This window comes from Heterodontus francisci, chromosome 26, assembly GCF_036365525.1.
Source record: "Heterodontus francisci isolate sHetFra1 chromosome 26, sHetFra1.hap1, whole genome shotgun sequence".
NCBI lineage: Eukaryota > Metazoa > Chordata > Chondrichthyes > Heterodontiformes > Heterodontidae > Heterodontus > Heterodontus francisci.
The window spans coordinates 52,171,687-52,196,553 of record NC_090396.1 but is presented as its reverse complement, the minus strand read 5'-3'; the positions used below and the strand labels follow the sequence as shown (position 1 = coordinate 52,196,553).

At 42.0% G+C, this 24,867-nt stretch overlaps 2 protein-coding genes across 3 annotated transcripts in view; one reads left to right on the top strand and one right to left on the bottom strand.

The window, feature by feature from the left end:
* Positions 1–24,867, top strand: part of LOC137384337 (platelet-derived growth factor subunit A-like) — a 136,738-nt gene that overhangs the window by 104,481 nt on the left and 7,390 nt on the right. The window lies entirely within an intron of this gene.
* Positions 1,857–24,867, bottom strand: part of LOC137384336 (pseudokinase FAM20A-like) — a 57,161-nt gene continuing 34,150 nt past the window's right edge. The window contains exons 6-11 of the mRNA XM_068058217.1: positions 21,047–21,162; positions 19,420–19,600; positions 17,822–17,931; positions 15,634–15,715; positions 9,399–9,458; positions 1,857–7,227 (exon numbers count right to left, since the gene is read on the bottom strand). Coding sequence (XP_067914318.1) covers positions 6,960–7,227; positions 9,399–9,458; positions 15,634–15,715; positions 17,822–17,931; positions 19,420–19,600; positions 21,047–21,162 — 817 coding nt within the window. The 3' untranslated portion in view covers positions 1,857–6,959. The remainder of the gene's footprint in view (positions 7,228–9,398; positions 9,459–15,633; positions 15,716–17,821; positions 17,932–19,419; positions 19,601–21,046; positions 21,163–24,867) is intronic.

Sequence of the window (24,867 nt, the reverse complement as noted above, 5' to 3'; positions counted from 1 at the left end):
GGAATATTGGTGGTGTCCTCGAATTGTGAGGCTGTTTGAATAGTGCTGCTGTAAGTACAGGTATGAGGATTTGCAGCTTATGGTTTCCAACTGGGTGCCTGGTGACAGATAGCTTCACAATGACTGATAGGGTGATGGAAACAAATTTAATAGCTTTCAAAAGAGAATTGGATAAATAATTAAAGGAGAAATCACAGATATGGGGCAAGAACCAGGAGTAGAATTTACTGGATTGCTCTTCGCAACAGCCAACGCAGATTCAATGGGTCAAATGGAACTTTTCTGTGTTGTATATTGCAAATGGCAATTGATGCTGAATCAGTTATAAGTTTTAACCAAGATTGAAAAATTTTTGTTATCCAAAGTTATTTAGCGATATGGAGCAAAGGCATATATATGGAGTTTGGTCACAGATCAGCTATGATCTCATTGAATGGTGGAAAAAGCTCGAGGGGCTAAATGGCCTACTCCTGTTCCTATGTTCCTATACTATGATTCTATTCTATTGGAGACCGTGAGGGCTCCAGGTGTGAATACTTTGATGAACACAGCACTGCTTCTTCTGCAGCACTGCAAGTGTTGGTCCCATTTAGTGCAACCTACTTATTGAAAGCAGGATTTTCAGCAATGATATCAATGAAATCAAAGTACTGAGCCAGGATGACCATTGACCATGACATGCATGTGTGTTTGTTGAAAATGTCTTGACAGAATTGTTGCTTAGCACCAGTAACAAGTTTTACATTACATAAATAAAACAAAAATAATAAATATGTATGTTTAATTGTATAATATCTTTATACGGAAAAAAAACTTGCGTTATGTTACAGAGGGTCTGTTGAATTTTTATAACATGGGGGGGGGGGGTGGTGGTGGTGGGGCTTCAGAAACTAAGGCTTGAGAACCCCTGCCATATATGACACACACAAGGCCAGAAGTTCCTGACTATAGGAGAAGTGGGTCTCTTTATGGAAATGGTCTTTTTTTTATTGCGAATCCAGGTAGATGAGTGTCGGAGAAAGTGCTGTTACAAATCAGGTTACCAACAAACACACAGTGCTGCATAACAATATCGTTGGTGCGGCACGCATACAAGAATCCTAAATCTGACAGCTCGGTGATAACAATCTTCTCATTCCTATGTATAACAACAAGCCCCAGAGTCTTCCAGTCATTAGAACAGTATGGGACTGTGCACATTTGTTAATTTAATTTGTCTTTCATCTCGATAAACGTTCTTCAGCTGCTTTGCAAAAAACATGAATTTCCTCTATAATAGATAAGCCAATGTCAGGGTTTATATCCAGGACTGTAACTGTCGATTTTGAAGCTAAGGTCTGTATTTACAATGCAGCAGCACTTCTGCATATGTTACAAATTTGCAGTGGCATTGGGCTCAATCAAGGTTACAGTTATTGTGAACCATCAAAGTTTGGATCAGAAACTTCCAACTCGGGAAAGAATGTTCACTGGGGTTGTGATAGAGATTTCCATCAGATTTCTCTATGATGCAAATTGAACATATTTCACGAACCTGAACCCTCCATACCTCATGCATCAAGTAAGGACAGTGTTAAGTGTAGAACATTAACAATTGTATTTCATTGGAGGCAGGAATAATTAGCCTGATATCTTCATTCATGAGAGCTTTCAAATGTCTGATTAAATGTTGAATGGAGTCCAAATTAGCAAAATAGATCCCAGAGACATCAGTATCAAAATCGTTGGATAAAAGATAGATTTTAATTCCTTCTCAGGAGATTGTTACCTTCATATAAACAAAAACACTTTATTCACTCTAAAAATAAATATTACAACTTCAGTACAAATATTGACATTATATACTATTACAAATTATATATGAGTTTGGCTCCCCTGGAATTGCTCATGGTGAGTCAAAGGAGATGGGAATGCTTAGCTTGATGGAGACAAAGGGAGGGTATTGATGGTGAAATAGGAAAGACCTTAACTTACTTTTTTGCCCGCTGTCTACCCCAGTTCAATGAGTGTGTCCTGCCAGTGTGTGAATTTGGTGCATAGGGTTTTGAGCCATTAAACTTGAGCCAGAGAGAAATGGAGTAGTTGTGAAAATGACGTGCAGAGCAGTTCATTATTCAGGCAGCGACCTGCCTAAGTGTTCACCAACTCTCCCGATTTCAGCATGAGTCTACTGAAATCAGTGATTCGTCTCCTGTACTCTGGTGTTTGCAATTGGGAGAAAAATTTGTGGTAATATTAATTCGCACTTGTATGTTGGTGCTACAGCAAATCAACTGTTCGTCCTCCCAGCTCACTGCTGCTTGCCCCACTTCTGGAAGTTTGAGTTGGAGGGAGTTGCTTTCTGAGTGTGTGTGCCAGGGGCAGGTCCAGCATGTGGTGGAGCTACTGTGGATCAGAGGAGCATGAGCTGGGGCCTGGTTCTCCTGACTTCTGCCTCTAGAAGCTTGGCTTGGCAATTGGCACGGTTGGTGCTTGAGAGTGTTTGGGGACAGAGCCAAAGTCTGAGGAATGGGGCTCGTGAAGGTTGAGACTGAGAAACATGGGGTCAGGAGAGGAGGAGACTGGGGAATGGGAGCTTGGGGAGAATGGTAGGTAGGCATGATGAGGGATCGGGATGAGAAGTTGGGGAGAGGAGGAGACTGGGGGTCAGGGGTGCAAGCAGGAGGGTGGGGAACCACCATTTCCTGCAGCACTGGGAGCTGCAGCAGCAATGTGGTGGGTAGGGTGGCACTGAGGCAGGAGCAACCAGTAAAGTGAAATCTGGGACATTTACTGTGGGCAAATCATAAAAGATTGTTTCCACTTCCATTGGTGGGTGAATGGGGAATAAGAGGACTGAGGATTTCCATTGGAAGAACGAAGAGGGATTGGAGGAAGAAGATTCTTGAAATGAGGGATGTTAGACCATGGGATCTTTCATCATATGGCTATTGAGATCGAGCATAAAACTTAAAGCAGAATGGGATAAATACTTGCAAAGGAGGGAAATGGGGTTACACAAGAGTATAAGAGGCACCGGGGCTGAATGGCCACCTCCTGTTCTGTTGTTTCTGCCATTCTATGAAAAGTTTCCTTTTATCGAGGCCATGCCCAGGCAGCAGTTTAGAAGTGTTGATGCTGAGCCTGCCATTCGTGTGATCTCTCGCTTTGGTTCAGGTTGGTCTGTATTGGCCAGTTTGGATGTCTGAAAGTCCAAATACAGAGCAGCTCTGACTGAGGTTCCCAATTCCCAGTTGTCACCTTCACATGGAACTGGAATCCAAAGAACTAGAGAGAAAAATGGGGCCTAATAAATCAACTGACCATACCTTATGCATTGCAGGGATTTCTGGCTATAGTTACAGGGTGAATATCAGTGGGTTATAGGATTACTATTATTTGCAGTTAGTTTACAGGAGAATTAAACCTACTATTACCAGTTACATATTGACTATCAATGAGTTATTGTATTACTATTGGATATGAGGGAAATCTGAATGTCACCAATATTACTATTAGTCATCTTACAATTTTAGTGAATGACCATTAGTTGCTGGTGGAATCAGTTCCTCATAGCTCTGGTTTCCCCTCTACGAATCATTGCCATAGAGTCATTTACAGCACAGAAGGAGGCTGTTCCGCTCATCATTGCTGTACTTTTGGTTTCCCCTCTTCATCTATTTATGAATGCACACCTGGCTCTTGCAACTTCTCATACAACAGCTGCTCCCGCAAAATCACAAGCAAAGCACAGGCGACCCAATCGTTCTAGCTCTTTTATTTTAACTTTTGATAGGTTTTAAATCAAATATTTAAAAGAGGTAATAATTGCCCCTTCACAAATGAGCACCACAAATCTACTGTAACAAAGAAAGCACCAAACTTAAATCAAAGTAAAATCACATTCCCAGGCCTCAAGCATACTGGTGGAACCACATGTTCCCTCTCCAGGGACCCAATCATTCTAACATAAATGCAACAACAGTTGTAGATGTCATATGATCAGAACATCACATGACCATACCTCCAGGAATGCTTCCAATCAGAGTTGGCAATCCTGTGCCTGCATGTCGTACATTAGGAGACTGCCAGCCAGGTAGGAGAGAGGTAATCAGATTGGTGTATGTAAGGAGTCTCACAAAATATCAGGACTTGGGGGTCCTTTGCAAATTTTGAGATGAGAAGGAAAAATGAGCGCAAGGTCGCTGACAGAGTGAAGGTTTGTGAATGTGAGTTGATTTATATTATAAAATACATGTTGGAAAGTTGGATGGATGAGTAAATTTTGTGGTTTGTTTTGAGAGGATTTTGAGACATTTGCTATGCTGTAATTTGTACTTATGGTGGGAATAAGTAAGTAAGGTGAGTGTGAAAACAATATTGGTGCTGGAAGGATTCCAAAACACATTTGAGAAAGGTTTGCTTGGAGACTGTGAAGAAAAGATTAAAATGTTTGTTTTTGATCTAATCAGAAAAGCATGACAGATTTTTATTGTGCCAAGGGCACATTTAAAGTGTGTGTGGCTACTACACAAGACTTTTATTATTACCAGTGGAGCTCCCATTGTCATCAGTCATAGGTTGGATTTTATGCTGGAGGCGGGGGTCCCGGTGCCGGACTAAAAAAGCAGGGAGAAACCCGCCTCTGCCCTTTTGTGCCCCCCACCCCCCCGGCAGTGATCCTCCAATTTTTTTGATTCGAAGTTTTAGGATGGTGATCCTGCCTCCAAGAGCTGCCAGCCAATCAGAGGGCTGGCAGGTCAGTAGTATCGGCAGCGCCACCAGGAGCAGTGTCCACTGCTGGTATTGCAGAGGCTGTTAATTGGCTGTTAATAGGCAACTTAAGGGCCTTCATTGGCCTCTGGGTGGGAACCTTGTCATTGGCTTATCCTGGCCCCTGGGAAGATCGCTGGGTGATGGGGAGGCGACAGGCCTTCTACCCCCCACCCCCCCAACCCTCCACCACCTCCAATCCCGCCTCGTGGGGTGGAGGGCCTGTAAAATCCTGGCCATAGTGTGCATTTGGGACATGGTTGACACGTGGAGCTGTGAAGTTGGATCTGCATTTGAACATGGCCTGTTCCGAAGAAGGGTCACTGACCCGAAACGTTAACTCTGCTTCTCTTTCCACAGATGCTGCCAGACCTGCTGAGTGGATCCAGCATTTCTTGTTTTTATTTCAGATTTCCAGCATCCGCAGTATTTTGCTTTTATTTGAACACGGCCTGTCCATTGAAAGCTGCTGCTCAGAAGTTCTTTGTGAGATTAGGTATACATTGAGGTCTGTTACAGGTTATTTGCTGAAGAACATTTCTGTGGGTTGGAATGTGCTTGTGAATTCTGCGCCCATGAGAGTAGGGCAAGTTATCAAAATCACAAAAAACATAAGGGAATGGCTTCCTTTCCCTCCTTTAATAAAATATTAGCTCGGAATTTCCTCAGAACTGTTCCAACCTCTCAGTCTCACCTCCAGTCAATTTGCCCACTGTCAAGCGGGAGCAGCTTTTAGGGAATTCCTGGCTATGATCCACTCCTTTACAATTCTATATCATTTATGTGCTAAGCAAAATTTTATTATCCAACAATTTGAATGAAGTAACAGAAATAACACAGCAAACTGAGAATTTAGTGACAGAAAATTTGAATTGTCAGCGAGCATTCCATTAAACAGAGACAACTACTTTTTGTCACTTGTGTGGTGTCTAAGTTGTGACAGCTGCTCATGTGACACAAAACTTCTCTATAGATAGAAATAAATATAGATAAAAAAAAATAAAATAGGTGATGTCACCCAGCTGGTTATTTATGGGACAGGCCATTTTTGTTCTGCGTGTCTGGAAATTTCTAGAATGCAAACTATATTTTGAAACTCTGACTTACCCACTCGCTTCTGTGTGTTCTGATGTGGAGTCATTAGGGGTGTGTTTAACGCCTCCATGTGATGGCAGAGGGACGGTAGCAGAGTGGAGGGTGCCAATTAACCGCCCATTCCTGCTCCACTGCCATTTTAACTTGTACCTCCTAGGGTGGCCAGAGCACCTGACTGTCAGGTGAGTGCTTCACTGATTGGGCAAATCAGGGTCCCATGATGTACATAGGATCCCAGTGAAATGCTGAGGGATTACCAGGCGGAGCGTGCACCACAGACACTCTATTCCGTAAACCGGTGGTCACTAGTGCTCACTATTGCGCTGACATTAGGTGGGACACCTTTTAGAGCAAACAGCTCACTGGCAGCACTTTACTGAAGACTGCCATCAAAATGCACTGGGCCTCCCACCAGAGGGATTGTTTGCCTGTCACATGAACAGCATCTGTCAAGCCTCGCACGCTCTGGCTTGATAGTTAAATTTGACCCTGTTACTTTCTAAGGATACCAAGTTCCAATAAATTTTCATCAGCGCAAAGCAAACAAACAACAAAACTCCAGCCATGATCCCATTTTCCCCATTTATAGGTTTGTAATTCGCAAAGTGTGGCAGCCTTATAGATAGTATTTATACTGGGAGTACGGGGCAGCACTGCAACCCAGGTGTGGACTTCCTTGTTGAAGTGCCAGTGCCCACCTGGAACATGGGAAGCTCTCGTAGCAGAACGAGATGCACAGTGTGATTCCTTCGCTCATCTTAGTGCAGTATTCAACTTATGAGCTGGTGCTCCATCTAATGGTTCAGACAAGAAATGAACCCATCAAACTCGAGCAGCAAAATCGAGTAATTTCTAAAAGCTCCACACCTCGTACTCTGAGCTATCAGGCAGGGAGCTAGACTACTGAGATGGACAAAATTGCACCATTTTAAACATTACTATGAGTCAATCAACAGTAGTACATCTTCAGAAATAGTTGACAATCAAACCAAAATCTAACACATCAACAGAGAGTTTCCTTTTTAAATACGGGGAGAATTCTATTCTCATTGGAGTTTCTGTCCTTGTCTTTTTGTGGTTCTCTTTCCTAGTGACAGGAAGCGAGTGGCCAATTACCTGGCCAGCACGCTGCTGTTAAGGCCCTTGAAGTCAAATGCATCTCCCACATCGTCCTTGATTACATTGGCATCTCCGTGTTCGTGCAAACATTTCTGAATGGCCTTCAGTATTGCTTGCAGCCGCCTGTCAAGTGCAAGCAAGTGAGGCTCTGTCAAAACTGGACTGAGAGCATCATGAAGCAAGGACTCCCGCATGACGTCACTCAATCGATAATCCGGCTGTGACAACAGCTCCAAACGTAACAGTGTTGACTTCTTTATTCTATAAAGTGACAGTACAACAATTAGGGTCTTCAGTTGGATACATATAGGACTGGATTTTGTAATAAAAATTAGCTGTGAGGTTATCTGCTCTCACAGTTAAAGGCTAAATCGGACAGCAACTTCCGGCTTCTGTACATGCATGTTAGATGTGGAAATCTGAAAGTTGATGTCCGAGTTGTCCTTCTCTTGCACATGAGAACATAAGAAATAGGAGCAGGAGTAGGCCATTCCGCACCTTGAGCCTGCGCCGTCATTCAATAAGATCATGACTAATCTGATTGTGGCCTTAACACCACCTTCCTGCCTTTCCCCCATAACTCTTGACTCCATTGTCAGTCAAGAATCCTTCTAACTCAGCCTTGAACATATTCAATGACCCAGCCTCCACTGCTCATTGGGAAAGAGAATTCCAAACACTAACAACCCTCAGAGAAGGAATTCCTCCTCATCTGTCTTAAATGGGAGACCCCTTAATTTGAAACTGTGCCCTCTTGTTCTAGATTCCCCCATGAGGGGAAACATCCTCTCAGCATCTATCCTCTCAAGCCAGCTCAGAATCTTATACATTTCAATCACCTCTCAATTTTCTAAACTCCAATGAGCATAGGCCCAACCTGCTCAATCTTTCCTCATAAAGACAAACCCGTCATCCCAGGAATCAGCCTGGTGAACCTTCTTTGAACTGCTTCCAATGCACGTATGTCCCTCCTTAAATAACGTGACCAAAACTCATACGTGACCAGTACTCTAGGTGCGGTCTCACCAATGCCCTGTACAGTTGTAGCAAGACTTCCCTACTTTTACACTCCATCACCCTTGCAATAAAGGCCAACATTCCATTTGCCTTCCTAATTACTTCTTGTACCTGCATGGCGACCTTTTGTGATTCATGTACAAGGACACCCAGGTCCCTCTGTACTGCAGCCTCTCCCCGTTTAAATAATATTCAGCTTTTCTATTCTTCCTGCCAAAGTGGACAACCTCACATTTTCCCACATTATACTCCATCTGCCAAATTTTTGCCCACTCTTAACCTATCTATATCCATTCACAGACTCTTTGTATCCTCCTCACAACTTGCTTTCTAACATATCTTCATATTGTCAGCAAATCTGGCTGCAATACAGTTGGTCCCTTCATCCAAGTCATTAATATATATTGTAAATAGTTGAGGCCCCAGCACTGAACCCTGTGGCACTCCACCAGTTACAGTTTGCCATCCTGAAAATGGCTCACATTCCCAACTCTCCGTTTCCTGTTAGCCAGTCCTCTATCCATGCTAATATATCACCCCCAACACCATGAGCTCGTCTTTTGTAGTAACCTTTTTATGTGGCACCTTATCGAATGCCTTTTGAAAACCCAAATACACTACATCTGCTGTTTTTCCCCTTTATCCACCCTGCTTGTTACATCCTCAAAGAACTCTAAGTTTGTCAAACATTATATCCCTTTTACAAAATCATGTCGACTCTGCCTGATTGTATTGTGATTTTCTAGATGTCCTGCTACTGCCTCTTTAATAATGGATTCTAGCATTTTCCCAACGACAGACGTGAAGTTAATTGGCCTTTAGCTTCCTGCTTTCTCTCTCCCTACATTTGCAGTTTTCCAATCTGCTGGGACCTTTCCAGAACCTAGGGAATTTTGGAAGATTACAACCAATGCATCCACAATCTCTGCATTCACTTCCTTTAAGACCCTTGGATGCAGAAGCTTTTTTATACTGGTACCTTGCTAAGAGATTCAGCAATAAACACATAAAGAACATGAAGTTGCTGCACTTACCCACTAAACATGCCAGAAAAAGTTAGAGCTTGTCCATTCAAGTGTAAATGAATTTTTAACACCATGACGAGTCTTAATTACTGCCAAACAACCTCTCTGATACTGAAAATTAACTTTTAAAAGAGTGGAGTCTCACTCCTTCAGATTTTAATTATTGCTGGAGATTTAAAATAAAAATCAGTCCTTGGGCTTCATCAGCATACTAACGGCAAAAAAATTAGCAGCGGGAATAATGTCTGCACAGATTGGATACAGATGGTCTCAGTTCTAAACTGGTATGCTTCGCGTCTGTTTTACAACCAAAACACAGGCATAGCAGGTGCCAGTTTTGAAACCATTTGTCCTCATTTACATGATGTCATGCTAACAGTGTGGGATTACCTGCAGCACTGAGTCAGAGGGGCAAGGATGGAGAGCTCATCATGTGAGTGTTTCCCAAACCTAAGGAAAAGAAAGAAATGGGCTGAAAACTGGTTTGACAAAGTTAACAAGAAAGCATTATCATTCAGCTGTGCTGGTCAGGATGAAGTACAAACTGAAATGTAATCTCAGGTTGGTTTGCTGTCAGTATTGGGCTCCCATACAAGTCTGTAATGCATCTTTCAACTATTTGTTATTTTGCCCAATAATCACACTTTTTAATTTTTCTGATCATGAAAAATATGAAATATCACATCATGGTTAATTGATTATATGACTGTCTCTGGCTTAGCTCATCTGCTGCTGAAACCATCATCCATGCTTTTGTTACCTCTAGACTTTACTATTCCAGTGCTCTCCTGGTCGCACTCCCCACCCCCCACTCCGCCCATCTTCCACCCTACATAAACTTGAGCTCATCTGAAACTTTGGTGCCTGTGTCCTAACTCGCACTAAGGCCCATTCGCCCATCACCCCTGTGCTCGCTAACTTACATTGGCTCCTGGTCCGGCAATGCCTCTATTTTAAAATTCTCATCCTGGTTTTCAAATTCCTCCATGGCCTTGCCCCTTCCTATCTCTATAACCTCCTCCAGCTCCACAACCTACGTTGCGTTCCTTCAATTCTGGTCTCTTGTGCATCCCCGACTTTAATCACTCCAACATTGGCGGCCATACCTTCAGCTGCCTGGCCCTGAGCTCTAGAATTCCCTCCATAAACCTCTCTGTCTCTCTACCTCACTCTCCTCCTTGAAGATTCGCCTAAAAACTTTTTGCCCAAGCTTTTGTTCATCTGTCCGAATACTGCCATATGTGACTTGGGGTCAAATTTTGTTTGATAATGCTCCTGTGAAGTGCCTTGGGACATTTCACTATATTAAAGGTGTTATATAAATGCAAGTTGTTGTTATACAGATAATGAAAGAATAGGATTGCGACAGCATAGGAGCAACAACTGTAATGTCTGCCTGCAACAGGGCAGAATTCCAGAAAAATATCTTTAATTTCCACTATAAATGACTAAGGCGGTTTGGGATTGGGATTACAGTGATTTAACAAATAATCTGTTAATATGAGCAAAACCAAGAAATTACCAAAATGGTAAACCAATGACTGAAACTCAATGCTGGGATAGTGCCACATTCTAATTCTGGTATCGAGAACAATATTCAGCTTTGCTGAGCAATCGCTTTGTGTTCTGGGCAGGGCCAGAAAAATTTGAGCGTGTCACATTTTCTGATCAGAAATAAATTCTGACATTTTCTAAACTTGTTTAAAATGCTTGTTGTTGTTAAATTGGCTGTTCTGTCATCAGAAACATAAGCCATAACCCGGTAAGAACCAGCTCAGCGAGACGACAGCAATCTGCAAAGCTCAGCCATCTTTGCTACTCCAAGTAATGTGTTTTTCACAGGAGTCTGAAATTAGTTTTGTCTCTGTGCTCCTACATGCATCAGAAATATTTAAAGGAACTGGAATCTTACCAGATAATTCACTTCTAGGTAAATCGAAAAGCTAGCCTGGACTAGTTACAATAAGTCCAGACTGGCTGCCTTCTCATTTCATACACATCTTTTGGAAATAGTGACAATGTACTGCTGATTTTCCATCACCCTATTAGTAAGCAGACTTGCTTTCAACCACTAAAGCTGCAGGGGTGTTTTCAGTTCAGACTGCACTGCAGTTACCTGGACTGAGATTCTGAGATGCCTCTGCATTCATTGTCTGATTGTAGTTTGCAATCCCAATCACTAATAGTCTTTACATGCTGACAACTTTTAATATTTTTGAGAAAGCCACTTGCAAAGTGCAGCAGCAAAATGACTGTTACCAGCTCCTTGCCAAGTCTGTCAGATTCCAATGGTCCTCTACACCAGAGGCAAACTGTCAGAAATCAGCAGTGAAAGCCCATTTTCCACTTGAGAAAAGAACTGGTGCCATATAAGGGCCAAAACAAGGAAGCTGTCTTTAACAGTGCACTGGCCAATAACATTTTTAAAATGTTTCTTTCAGCACAGTTGGAGTTGCATTCTTGATTGGCAGGACTCCAGCTTTGTGCTTGCTCAGCACTTGGATGGTCTTCAAGATTTTTAAAAAATTCTCCATTGCTAATCTGCAGTTCACAGCTGGGCCAGATGTTCCAGATAATCTCCCGAACTTTGCTGCATCTGGTAGGAAATCAAACAATTGAAATCATTCCTTCAGAATCTGAATCCAAAGATAAGAGGAGCGGAAAGCGTGGCTCATCTCGACTGATGGTTAGTTGCCATGACACACGAATCGGAACATTTCTTCTCTTGGTCCACATGCGCTATTATTATGGAGTCCCCACAGAATTTAAAGAAAGTACTGTTACAATCGAGTGTGGAAGGGGTCTCCGGTTCCCCTCTCAGCCTTCTCCTGGTTTGGCCGTAACAGGGTTTAACTTTTAAAACCGTGTTTTTAGCTTCACCTCAGTGAGTCCTTGCTCACAGCTCTCTAATTATAATTGTAAATGACCAATCAGACAGGCTTTCTTAGGTTTAAACAAGAAGTAGGTAAGTTTGTTAACCTTAACACTTTAACTCAGTTTAAAATTACTAAAATATGCGACGCAACAGCCTAGCACGCATACGAGATTGTTACGACCAGGTGAGAAAGATGTCAAGGGGTCCCTCTCAGCCTTCACCTGGTCTTACTCTAACAGGGTTTAATTTTAAACACATCATGTTTTTAGCTCCCCCCTTGGTGAATCCTTGTTCACCGCTTTCCGATTATAAGGCAAAGAAACCAGCACAAACAGGTTTTCTTAGGTTTAAAGAAGAAAAGTTGAAATTTATTAAATTTAAACTCTAATTCAGTTAACGCTGACAGATACACGACGGGCCCACACTAGCATGCAAAAACGATACACATATGCAAATAGAGGCAGAAAAGAACAGAAGAAAAATAAAGTGGAAAAGTTTGAGGCAATATCTGAAGAGTTTTTGTTATGGTTCTTCGAACTCACTGTGGTGTCCTTAATTGTCAGTAGATCTTGCTTTTTGTTGGGGCCCAGTATTATTCTTAAACCTTGTTTGCTATAGGAGACTTTTCTCTCTTGGGGTTCATGTGTCTTCAGTGGATTCAGAGGCTTGTGAGAAAGAGATGGGAGCAGACAGCAGGAGAGGCTGTGATGAGCCAACCAGGAGAGTTCTTCTCAGTCCAGGAGCATTCTGCTTTATGCCCAAACTGTTTGTACAAATTCAAAAAACTCAGGTTGCCCAGCAGGATAATCATGTGACTAGCTGGTTTGACCACGTCCGTTTGTGTATTTGGCCATCTTAACAGTCAACCTGGAATGCAAGCTCCCCGACCTTCAACGTCTGGTGATCAAAAGTCCATTGTGGGTTGAATGTGTCAGGGAATGGTCCTTTGTCCTTTCCAAGCACTGTCTGTTAATATGCAAATGTCTTTCCAGCCAAGGGCTGGCATTTTTTTTTAAAGCAAATCCTTTTTTTTTACTTCAACAACAGTTTGAAATTTAATGTCGATGTGGTGAAATTAATATGCCTCATTCTTTGCAGGTGGGGGCCTGCATGACAAGATAAACACACAAATAGATACAGTGGAGGAGAAAGAATTAAAGGGGGAGGGTTTGGAGTGGTAGATAGAATTCAGTTACTGTTTTGATTGGATGTAAAGATCTTGATTGAAGTTAAGTCTTGCAGTTCTCGGGGCCCAGTGCACACTTTCAAACTTGCTTCGCTGGTACAAGAAGGTTGCATGGGTCCTCTGCCTTGAGGCTTAAGTTGCTTCCGTGGGTCCCTGGAACTTTGCATGAGAGAGAGAGACCGGGAGAGAGCGGTGCTTTCTTCTTGAAGTTCAATTGCATTCTGCCCCAAACCCTTGTGAGGCACAATTCAATCAATTCCCAGGTTGGCCAGCAGGTTAGTCGTGTGACCAGCTGTTTGTTTGATACAGCCTGCAAGGATTGTTGATTCTTCAAAGCTCACACTTGGTGGGGTGGAGGGGAGGGGAGATGGAGTGCTGGCTCATACACAGACAATGACGCTCAATGTCTTTTGATCATCACTATTGACAAAACCCATCTGGCTAATTGAATCAGGGAGCACTCCCATTATGTCTCTATGCAACTGTCTCATAGAATGCAAATGTGCAGCCATGTTTTCAGCCATTCAGCTCTGTTGTCTTTTTAAACAAGTTATGTTCAATGTCCATATGACAAAATTGATATGTTTCCATTTGGCAGTTGTGGTTTCCTCACAGTACCTTAACAATTCTAAAAACAGTTCACTTTTGAGTAGGACACAGTGCAATGGGAATTAAAAGGAAATAGTGACAGCAAATGTAAAACAGAATGGGGGAGAATTTTTGTTGGGGATCTCCCAGTTTTCTACTGTAACTCTGGCAGAATCTCTGGAGAAACGATGTAAGTGGCCGTTTTTATCCATTTACACCTTTCTTCACCCCCCACTCCCCCCACAACGCTGCTCTGAACTCTGTCCTCGGCCTCTTGCACTGTTCCAGTGTAGCTCTATGTAAGCTCGAAGAATGGCACCTCATCTTCCAATTAGGAACTTTACAGCCTTCAGACTCAAAATTGAGTTCAACAATTTCATATCATAATGTTTTCAGATGGCAGCTGTTGGTGAAGATTGTGCTGTTTCCCATTTACACCTCCTTTCCACCCATCTGTTGTTTATTTACTTGTCCCATTACCATCTCCTTTTGCTTTGCACCATCATCCTTTTGTTTAATCTCTCCTGTCTTCCACCCTATCACAGACATTCCCTTTAATTCTTGCATCACCACATCTCCCACTCCCCCTTACCCCTTTCCCTGCCTCTGTACTTGCTTAAAACCTGTTACATCTCCAACTTTTTCCAGTTCTAATGAAGGGTCATCGACCTGAAACGTTAACTGTTTCTTGCTCCACAGATGCTGCCTGACATGCTAAGTATTTCCAGCATTTTCTGTTTTTATTTCTGATTTCCTATCAGCAGAATTTTGCACTTGTCTTCTTAAACACACACTTTTCTGTTTTGATTTTGGATTTGGATTGTTGATATGACCTATGATCAAGAGTTACAGGAAGCTTACTGAGTTCAGTGGGTGCAAATGCGGATAATTCCATGGGTTCAGAATTCTCTTCCGTGAGCAGCAGGTAAACGGGAATATCCATTAAACAAAGGAACAAATCACAATGCAAGAGGACGAGGTGACACAATAAGTATTGTTGTAGTCTCACACTTTATAGCCACTCCAGGCGCTGCTCCACAAACCACTGACCACCTCTAGGCGCTTACCCATTGTCTCTCGAGACAAGGAGGCCAAAGAGGAAGTCGTCTTACTCTCTCATCCTGTTCTGTGCCGGTTTATACCATCTAAGAAATCGAATTCTAAAATGGATTTTTTTTTAAAAATAACTTTTTTTTTACTTGCTCTCTTTGGGTTCTGCACTCATGGGTTGAATTTAGTGAGGCTATTGGGAACGGGAATGGAGGCGTGGGGAGCCGGAGAACAGCGTCGGATGTGCCTGCCTGGAAATCCGATGTCGTGGTGTTGGGTCCAGATTTAATCAGCAGCAGGAAAGCACCAAGGCATGTCGCTGCCCCAACATGACGGGAATGCAATTTAAATTGTAGAACAAATAGTTATAATATATTTGCTTGCAATTGCTAGCAATTCAATGGGGGGCTTGAAATTATGTGGACAATGGGCGACCCTTGAGTGCCTTCGGATCCCCAACTGTTGAAAGGTGGTGGCACGAGGCAAAGCCTCAGTGCTGCAGCGGGAAGGCCGCCATGACTAGCACTGGATAGAGGAAGAGGGGGAACGCAGGTCATTGTCGGCATGCAATGTGCTGTGAACTCTGCACAGGTGGGCTTAGTCTTGGGTGAGAGGGTCCAGTGGACATAGTATGGGGCCACTCTACATGGCTGGATATTGTATTGGTTGCAATGTTTGGTGCGCTATATCTTGGGTGCGCCGCAATCAGCACAGTGGAGCCTGCCCCCATCATGCAATATGACAGGCCCCGCGCCTCCATTATGTAAATTGGCTGCCTGACCCATAATCGCAGTTGGCCGACAGCACATGTCACAGGCGGCAACGACACCCGCTTCTGGGTCTGCCACCGGGTCCTGCAACAAGAACTGTAAATTCAGCCCATTATGTTAATAGCACTGTATATATAAACTGTACAAAGCTGTTACCCTCTGGCATTGTCAAAATGGATGATGTAGCCATCCTTTCCAAACTTGGTGAAGACCTCAAAGTGATGTCGATCCATATTTCCTGTAAACAAATTTAGACACATTAACTAAATTAGCAGCAGAAAATTTCACCAGAACTGGCTTCACATTGAGAGATTCTTTTTTTAAAAATTCACTTTTACTACAAGTCAGTTGGCTGTTATAGTCCTTAATGGGCTTGACTATTCATGATCCAAGTAAGGTAAAATTAATTATAAATATTAATGACTGAATCTTTGCTGGATCCTCCCTATGGAGTTTTGTCTGGCGATATCGTAAAATGCCTTTAAATCCTTCAGCAGGTTGCCTCATTTACAGTCACCAAAAAGAATGCTTTTAACAAAGATAATGTCTCAAAATACTTCACACAAGAGAAACAGATACCAAAGACAGAGAGATAAAGCATAATTGAAAAGATATGTTTTGAGGGGGCTTTAAATGTGTGATCAGAAATAGTAAGATAGAGCGATTTGAGGAGAGTTCCAGAGATAACGGCTAAGAATGGTGGAGTGGGGTAAGGGTGATGAAGGCAAGTTTGAAGTAAGGGCTACACGCAATTGCAGCAAGCATTTCTTTTTCTGATATAATTTGAATACAGAAGGAAGTTATAAAGTTAAGCAATGAGTCAATCCTCTGAATATTGTATGAATTTATGCTTTTCTATTTTATTCTAACATTATTTCAAATTGAAGTAACATTCCTTGATTATGTACATTTTTCTATTTATATTGATTCTTTCAATTATTCTTGTTGCTTGCAATTGGAAAATCTTTCAAACTGTTACTACTGCTGAGCATACAGTTTATTCCAACTGGGACTGAAAGGACTAACCTTGAAAGGACGAACCTCAAGGGACAGAATTAATTTTGGTTCCAGGTGACATTTATCTTGGCTTACGAAAGCTGCTGAATTGACTCCATCGATAAAATATGATCACTAGAAGCTGGAGCCGCTCAGAAGGCCTGCTCTGATCTCTCAAATACTTTTCTCTTCCTGACAAAACTAAACAAGGAGTTTGGGATTTGAGACGCTGTGTGATGTGTGCAGAACCAAAACATCATTCAACTTATTTCCAATCACTGCAACAAAAATGGAGATGACCCAAAGGAAACATCTTTACATCTTAACAAGAAACATGGTTCCATTTCAGAGCTGATCCCTGTACCTGGCTAGCGTACCACAGACATACAGACTTCCCTGCACTGTGCTCCCTCTGGTAGAGTCTGCTGTTTCTCCTGGCTGGTTTTGGAAATCTTCTTGTGTTGCAGTCATTATTTACTGCATTAAAATGTGATGTCTGCCTGTTCTATGGTATATGATTGATTTATTGCTTATTTTAAAGTAACTTTCATTTGTGTTGAAATGTGGTTTCTATTTGCTATATGGAGATAACGACTTTGCACTTTGTTTTTCCTTTACCTTTCTCTTATCCACTCCTGAATCATGCTGGGAAACATTCCTATCGATGCCAGCTGCCCTCTGGTCAATCTTGGCCAATCTTAATGTTTGCGTATTATCAGGTTAATCGACCATAATGGCATTGCAGCTGAGATGATCCTGCCTTTAAGCAATATCAACAGAAGTGACTGGATACTATTAAGAATCAGACTTCAGGCCAACTTTCACCTTCTCAATCCAAGGGCGCTATGGTCAATTGTAGCAATCCCTGAGCTAATTCACCACAGACTGGGGAATGCACAAAAGGACCTTCCTGGCTCAGTTTCATGCTGTGACTTCTGAGGTGTGATGGGGTGGCAGATTTGGTGGAGGGTGGGCTAATCCTACAAATCTATACACAGACAGTTCCCAACATCAGTTTTATCAAGTTGAGGCACCAAGGATTGGCTGGCCAATTCTCCACAGGAATTAAAGCCAAATGGTGCTATATTAGTGGAAATCTCTTCATCTCTCTGTCTCTTTTTCTTTTTCCCTTTAAGATGTTGCATAAAATCTACCTCTCCGACCAGGTTTTTGGCCATATGCCCTAATATCTCCTTATGTGGCTTGGCATCAAATTTTGGTTGATAACGCTCCTATGAAGCACCTTGAGATATTTTACTACGTTATAGATGTTCTATAAATACAAGTTGTTTTTGTGGTTGAAACAGTTGGAAGGTGATGAGAATGTTATTTTCCTTTGAATTTTTACCTGTTAAAAAGTCAAATATGGCCATATCGATAACATTCAGTAATCTGCTGCCTGTGTTGTATGGACGAGTACGCTTGATCTTTTCACAGTAGTTTGGATTGGTTTCCCACCTACAAGAAAACAAAACTGCAGAAGATTAAAAAAGTGTTGAAACTCCGAATCATGATAACATTAACAGCGCATCATAATGTCAACATACCTATTAGTGCATTAAACATTGCTTACCCGAGTAAATGTTGCCTCAAGACAGTTCAATTTTGTCTAATATTTACCATTTTGACTAAATAGGATCTTTGACAAGTGGCTAAATTGTTCGGACTTTTCTAATTGCTAATATATTTTGTTTCCTTCCTCATCAATTATATTAGTAGACCGACCAAGACTGTTTTGACAAATACTTCAGAATTCCCATTACTCTTCTCTGTTCCTCCCGTTATCAGTTGTTTTAGCTTCCCCATGCTATATACCTTTCCACAACTGAGACCACAACCAAGAATCTCCTGCCAAGGTGCTCCCAATGCGACTATCCAGATATTAGATTGTGTGTGAATGTTCTGGATTTATCTGTACTGTGACTGTCCTCGCATCTCATTAAGGAAGTGTCACATATCTTCACCATAAACTCCTCCTCAACTACCAGTTGAAATCAGGAAATTACACATGGCAATTCTAGTGGTGTACTCCTGTCACTCCCAGGTAAATGGATCTACTGTCTCAGAACTCAGGCACTGTGGCCCCCACATTGACTGGGAGGGTGCGGGGGGAGCACAGTAGCACAGGGAAAACCCAGCTAGGCAGGGTACAGGAAGGTCCAGCTGAATTTAACAGCAGGACTTAAATATAATTTTTTTTCCATTCCCTGCCTGGCAACATGCCCAAATCAACAGTCTATCCTGCTTTCAGGCAGGAACATTGGCAGTTCCGAAAAATAAATGGGAAGGAGACATCAAGAGATCAGGGCTTGGAGTAAGGGGCAGAAAAAGAGAGGCCATCGTGGAAGGGAATGAATGATTGGGGGGAGAGAGGGGCAGAAAGCTGTCATTGCAGAAGCAAGGAATTAGATTATGGCTTTGGGGAGGGATGGGATTGGGGGAGAGAGAGATAGATCAGGGCTTGCTGGAGGGAGAAGAGAGGCCATAATGGGAACTAGAGATCAAGGCTGGATGTGGGGGAAAGCCAGAGATCGTAGCAGGAAGGGTGGGGTGAGGGTGCTAAAGGCTTCCTTGAGGGGCGACAGGAAGCACTCCTGCTCCTCCTGTCCCTTAAGGAATTCTGTAAAAGGCACTTACGGCTCCCACCTCCCTTTCACTGCTGCGTTTCCCAAGCCCTGGGAGACCCACATAGCAACTGTTAACCTTAAACCTTTAATTAATAAAATTAAATCGAAAGCATGCAATCCAGGACCAATGAACAAAGAAACTCAATGAAGGAATGGAAAATTGTTGAATACAAATCCTGGCTGGTTTGTTTTTCTCCTGGTCCTCCAATTGCTGGCACTAAAGAAACCTGCTTCACTTCAGTTGCTATTATTAGCAAAGAAAAAATGTTGTAGCTGCCTGAAGCTGAAACATGAACAACAATAAATCCTTAGCGCTTACTCTTCTCTATCAGCAAATGTGTAGGACCTGCTCCATGGGTTCTTGATAAGTTCTCGCTGCGCAATGTGGAGGTCCGGCAGGAAGGCAGACACTGACCCTTCCAGCACGTGAGGTCTCCCACAGACGGCATACTCTGTCTTACATGAGTACAGGCATCTTGAAAAGAAACATACATTGTTCTCTGTAAAAGAATAGATACATACCAAATCTTATTAATTCTGTTGTGACCACATACAGACCTTATAATTTAAAATTGACATAATTAGGGTTGCCAGCTCTGGTCGGACATGTTCCTGGAGGCTTCATCACATGACCTTTCCTCCAATCATCCCACCCACCCAGTCTTTTTTTGCCCATTTCCAATATTTTTTATAACTAACAAAGTGTTTAAAGAAAATGAGAGAAACACACCATTTTTTAAATGCCCCTATGATGTTTCTCCTGGGTTGCTGGCAGTGGTGTTCAGGAGATTAATCTCAGATTCCTGGAGTTTCCAGGACAATCCTGGAGGGTTGGCAGACCTACAAAGGGAGGTGCGCATTTTGTCACTTCAGCAACTTCCATTGAAACTAATAAAACTGCTTTTGGCATCAGGGGAGAAAAAGAACTTAAAAATGTTCCATCACTTCTGTGGACAGACGTGTGGCACATCCCAGGAAAGTTCTGGAGTATTTCTTTACCATATCTCTTTCACAACATGTCTTGTTTTGATCTGAATAAAACACTTACAAAATAATCTGACACCAGATAGGTTATGACAGAATCTTTCCATTGGCACTGGCCAGCTTTGAATAGCACAGGGCTATCCCTATAGACAGTTTGGAGCTTTGTTTGGTTATCTTTGAGGATCAGGAAGTACTTATGTAGAAGTTTCCCTCAGGAGGTTAAGTAAGGTGGGGCACAGTTTATATTAGGAAAGATTGTACATGGCATGTGAAAGCAGCAGCTTGGCAGGCCAAATAACATTCTTGTTTCACACTTCTGTAAGCTATCAATATCAATAGAATCAAGGATCAAAAACTACAGTAGCTTATATTACCTAAATAGTTGAATTGCCAAATTTAAAATGGAATGTTGCCCGGCTACCAATTTTTGGCAAGTGAAAATCCTCTCTGAGAATGAATGCCTCATCAGAACAGAGATGATGAAATGTGTCATGGGTTTATCAAGTGAACAGCAAATTAAACAGTAATAAAGCATATTTATGGTAAAAAAAACAGATGGAAATTGGCTACCTTTTTTTATACTGCAAAAATTGTTACTGAATTTGGACAGTGTGAGAGCAGAGGACTGAATATCGTGCATTACATTAAATGCAGGACAGTGCAAACCTATTTCTAAGCCTATCTTTCCAAATATCTCAGACTGAGTCTTCCTATTCATTTTACAAAGGAGTTACTCATTGAGTTTACAATGTTGAATAATTGCACTCCGACCCAGGCTGAAATTTCTCATAAAGGTCTGCCCTCAAAATGGAGTCCTATAATCAAAGCTAAGATGACTAAAATGTTTTTAACTTCTATTAGTAGAAAGAAAACTAAGCTGCTTTTGAGCTGCCATGCAGTACATAAATATTCCGCTTTGAACGACACAGGCTTCCGTAGAATTCAGCTCCTTTTCTCATTACCTGGTGAAATGAAAAAAGTGCCTTTCAAATCTTCATTTCTAGTCAGGTCTCGGATTTCCTTACTTAGGTTAAGCTTTCGGCCAGCCACTGGTGGAACACGCCGGAAATCAAGCATTCTTTAATAGAAAGTATATGTTTATTAACAAATACAATAATATATTTGACATATTTTCAGATACAAGTCTGTGTGAATGTTTTTGGGTCAGGGGTTTAAATTCCTGACCAACTGCTGATTTTATACCTCTTCAGACTTGGGCTGATAAGTGGCAAGTAATATTCACACCACACAAGTGCAGGCAATGACCATCTCAAACAAGAGAGAATCTAACCATCTGCCCTTGACATTCAATGGCATTACAATCGCTGAATCCCCCACTATCCACATCCTGGGGGTTACCATTGACCAGAAACTGAACTGGAATAACCATATAAATACCAATGCTACAAGAGCAGGTCAGAGGCTAGGATTCTTGCAGCAAGCAACTCACTTCCTGACTCCCCAAAGCCTGTCCACCATCTATAAGGCACAAGTCAGGAGTGTGATGGAATACTCTCCACTTGCCTGGATGGATGCAGCTCCAACAACACTCAAGAAACTTGACACCATCCAGGAAAAAGCCACCCACTTGACTGGCACCCCATCCACAAACATTCACTCTCTCCACCACTGATGCACAGTGGCAGCAGTGTGTACCATCTACAAGATGTACTGCAGCAACGCACCAAGGCTCCTTAGACAGCACTGTCCAAACCCGCGACCTCTACCACCTAGAAGGACAAGGGCAGCAGATGCATGGGAACACCACCACCTGCAAGTTCCCCTCCAAGCCACACACCATCCTGAGTTGGAACTATATCGCCGTTCCTTCACTGCCGCTGGGTCAAAATCCAGGAATTCTCTTCCTAACAGCATTGTGGGTGTACCTACCCCACATGGACCGCAGTGGTTCAAGAAGGCAGCTCACCACCACCTTTTCAAGGGCAATTAGGGATGGGCAATAGATGCTGTCCTAGCCGGCGATGCCCACATCCCATGAACAAATAAAAAAAAAAATTCTGTTCTGAAAAAACAAGAGTTTCTAACAGTCCCAGTGTCATTTGTTATAAATAACTGAAAGGAACTATTAACTGTGTATAATACTGAATTTCTTTATATATAGGAACAAGAAGAGGCCACTTAGCCCTCGGGCCTGTTCCACCATTCAATGAGCTCATGGCTGTCCTGTAACCGAACTCCATATTTGTTAATATCTTTGGTTAACAAAAATCTATCCATCTCAGAGAGTTCCTAACTTCTACCACCCTTGTGCGTAGAAGTCTTTCCTAATTTCATTCCTCAAAAGTCTATGGCTCCAGTCCTAGACATCTCAAGCAGGGAAATAGTTTCTCCCTATCAATTCCCCTTAATATCTTGAAAACTTCAATCAAATCGCTGCAAAATCTTCTAAATTCCAGGGAATACAACTCTAGTTTCTGTAATCTCTCCTCATAATTTAACCCTTGGAGTCCAGGTATCATTCTGGTAAATAAATCTGCATTACACTCCCTCCAGGGCCAATAAATCCATCCTAAGGTGTGGTGTCCACAACCACTTTCGGTACTCCAGATGTGGTCCAACCAGGGTTTTGTACAGCTGCAGCACGACTCCTACTCCCTTTTTTCCAACTCCTCAAGATATAAAGTCCAGCAATCCATTATCCTTTTTTGATTATTTTGTTACCTGTTAATCTATTTACATGGATCCCCAAGTCCCTTTGGGCCTCCATTTTTTTTCTAGCATTTCATCATTTAGCAAGTACCCTGTTCTATCCTTTTTAGGTCCAAAGTGGATGACTTTACATTTGCTTACATTGCAATCCATTTGCCACAGTTTTGCCTATTTGCTTAATCTATTAGTGCCGTGCCATGGCGGTGGTTTCCCACTGTCTTCCTCAGACCAGAACAGAAATTGAACCCGCACTGTTGACATTGTTCTGAACCACACACTAGCCACCTAAGTAATCCTAGTAATCCTCTTAGTATCTCTTTGTAATTTTATGCTTCCATCTACACTGCTTACAATGCTGCATGTTTTTTACGGTCATCGGAAAACTTGGATATGTGGCGTTCTATCCCATCATCTGAGTTGTTAATGAATATGGCAAATAGTTGCGGCCCCAACACAGATCCTGTGGGACACCACTACTCACATCCAGACAATCAGCCTATTATCCCTACTCTCTGCCTGCCCTGTCTGCTTTTAGATCAGCTAATGGCAATGACTGAATGTGGAAATCCCCTTTCTGACTCTCCATTATTACCCAGATTATTGTCTTAACTCAAACCTCAAAAAAAGGCCCCAACCTCTGTTCCTTCACTGCACCATTTCTCATACAGTCTATGTTTGTGGACAATCTGAGGGTGACTTCTAAATCAGTGACAACTTGTGTCAAATTTAAAGGCATTTTGATGCTGTGGATTCTCTAGGAATTGCATCGACTTTACAATGGGTAAAATGTAACTTCAGCACGGACACAAAACAGGAAGTAGCAGATCAGCCACCTGTTTTACACACTGCCTGATTTTATTTTTCCAGCTCTCCCACTGAAGTTGAATGTTATCCCTACGTCTCTGGGATAAATTCAGTTCCAGGTCCTGGGGTAGAAGGACTGTGCTGTTGTTAACTAAGAGCAAATGGTCATATGTTTCAGCTGAATGTGTGATGTATCAGATATCAACCAGACTGCTAGATGGAGCAGCTCTTACAGTGGATTCCCCAACTTGGATGAAGAAAATGAAAGGCCAGCTTTCTTCCTCCAAGCACATGCCCAAACAGAGAAGAACTCAGCCTCAATTACACCAGCTTTCCAGCTTAGTAGGGGAATAGAGGAATGTAAAAGGGATCGCAATATATTGCTCCTGTGAACAGATAACATGGGAGGAGGAATAAAGTGAAATGAGAGTTTTAGTGAACTAGTTCACTTACAACATTTTCCACTCCACAGATAAGTTTTAGGAATAAATGTGAATTAAACATAAAATCCCTTCTCCACCCAATTGTTTTCATAAATATGTCACCCTACGGAGAAACTGTATATGATTATATTGGCTCGGAATGGTTTAAGTGGTTGACATAATTATAGTATTTTGGCTTAAGCTTTAGGTGGAATGTGAACCATCTGTAATCTTTACAATAACAATATTTACAAAGGATCCCAAGGAGTACAACCTTGACAAAGAAACTTTCTTACAAAGCCTGCACTTTCTGTGCTCCTCAGAAACAGCATGGACTTATCACAATGCCTTATCTGAGTTGGATAGTTTATTTATATTTTAAAATCTAGGAATTTCCCTTTGTTCTAATGAGAAATGGACTTTGATCTCCTGTCAGTGTCAATGATGTTATTCATTTTACAAACAGTTGTGTTGAGGGTAGTGTAGGCAATATCATTCTGTCCAGATGTGCATTTATGCAGGTGGTAACTTTAAAATTTTTTTTACTCAATTGTATGGGGTGAGAACACAAATTACAAAATTTAATCAAAACACATGATGGCTCAACCATTAAGTGTCAACGAATCTATTTGTGTTCACATAGCTTCCTCTCAACAGGTGCTGAGCCGATGGAGAAGTTAAGTTCCGGACATCTCTCTCTGTTCCCAATAATCATAAGGCTGTGATTTTTTTTTTTAAAGGGATAGTCACAATTGGTTGAATTTCAACTGTCTGGGGAAACATAAAATCCTGTTTTATATTCTCACTGGCTTTTTCCACAAAGATTATGATTGGCAGAAATGTTACTCTCAAGATTTCACAGCTCACACCGCATGTGCTTTTGGTTC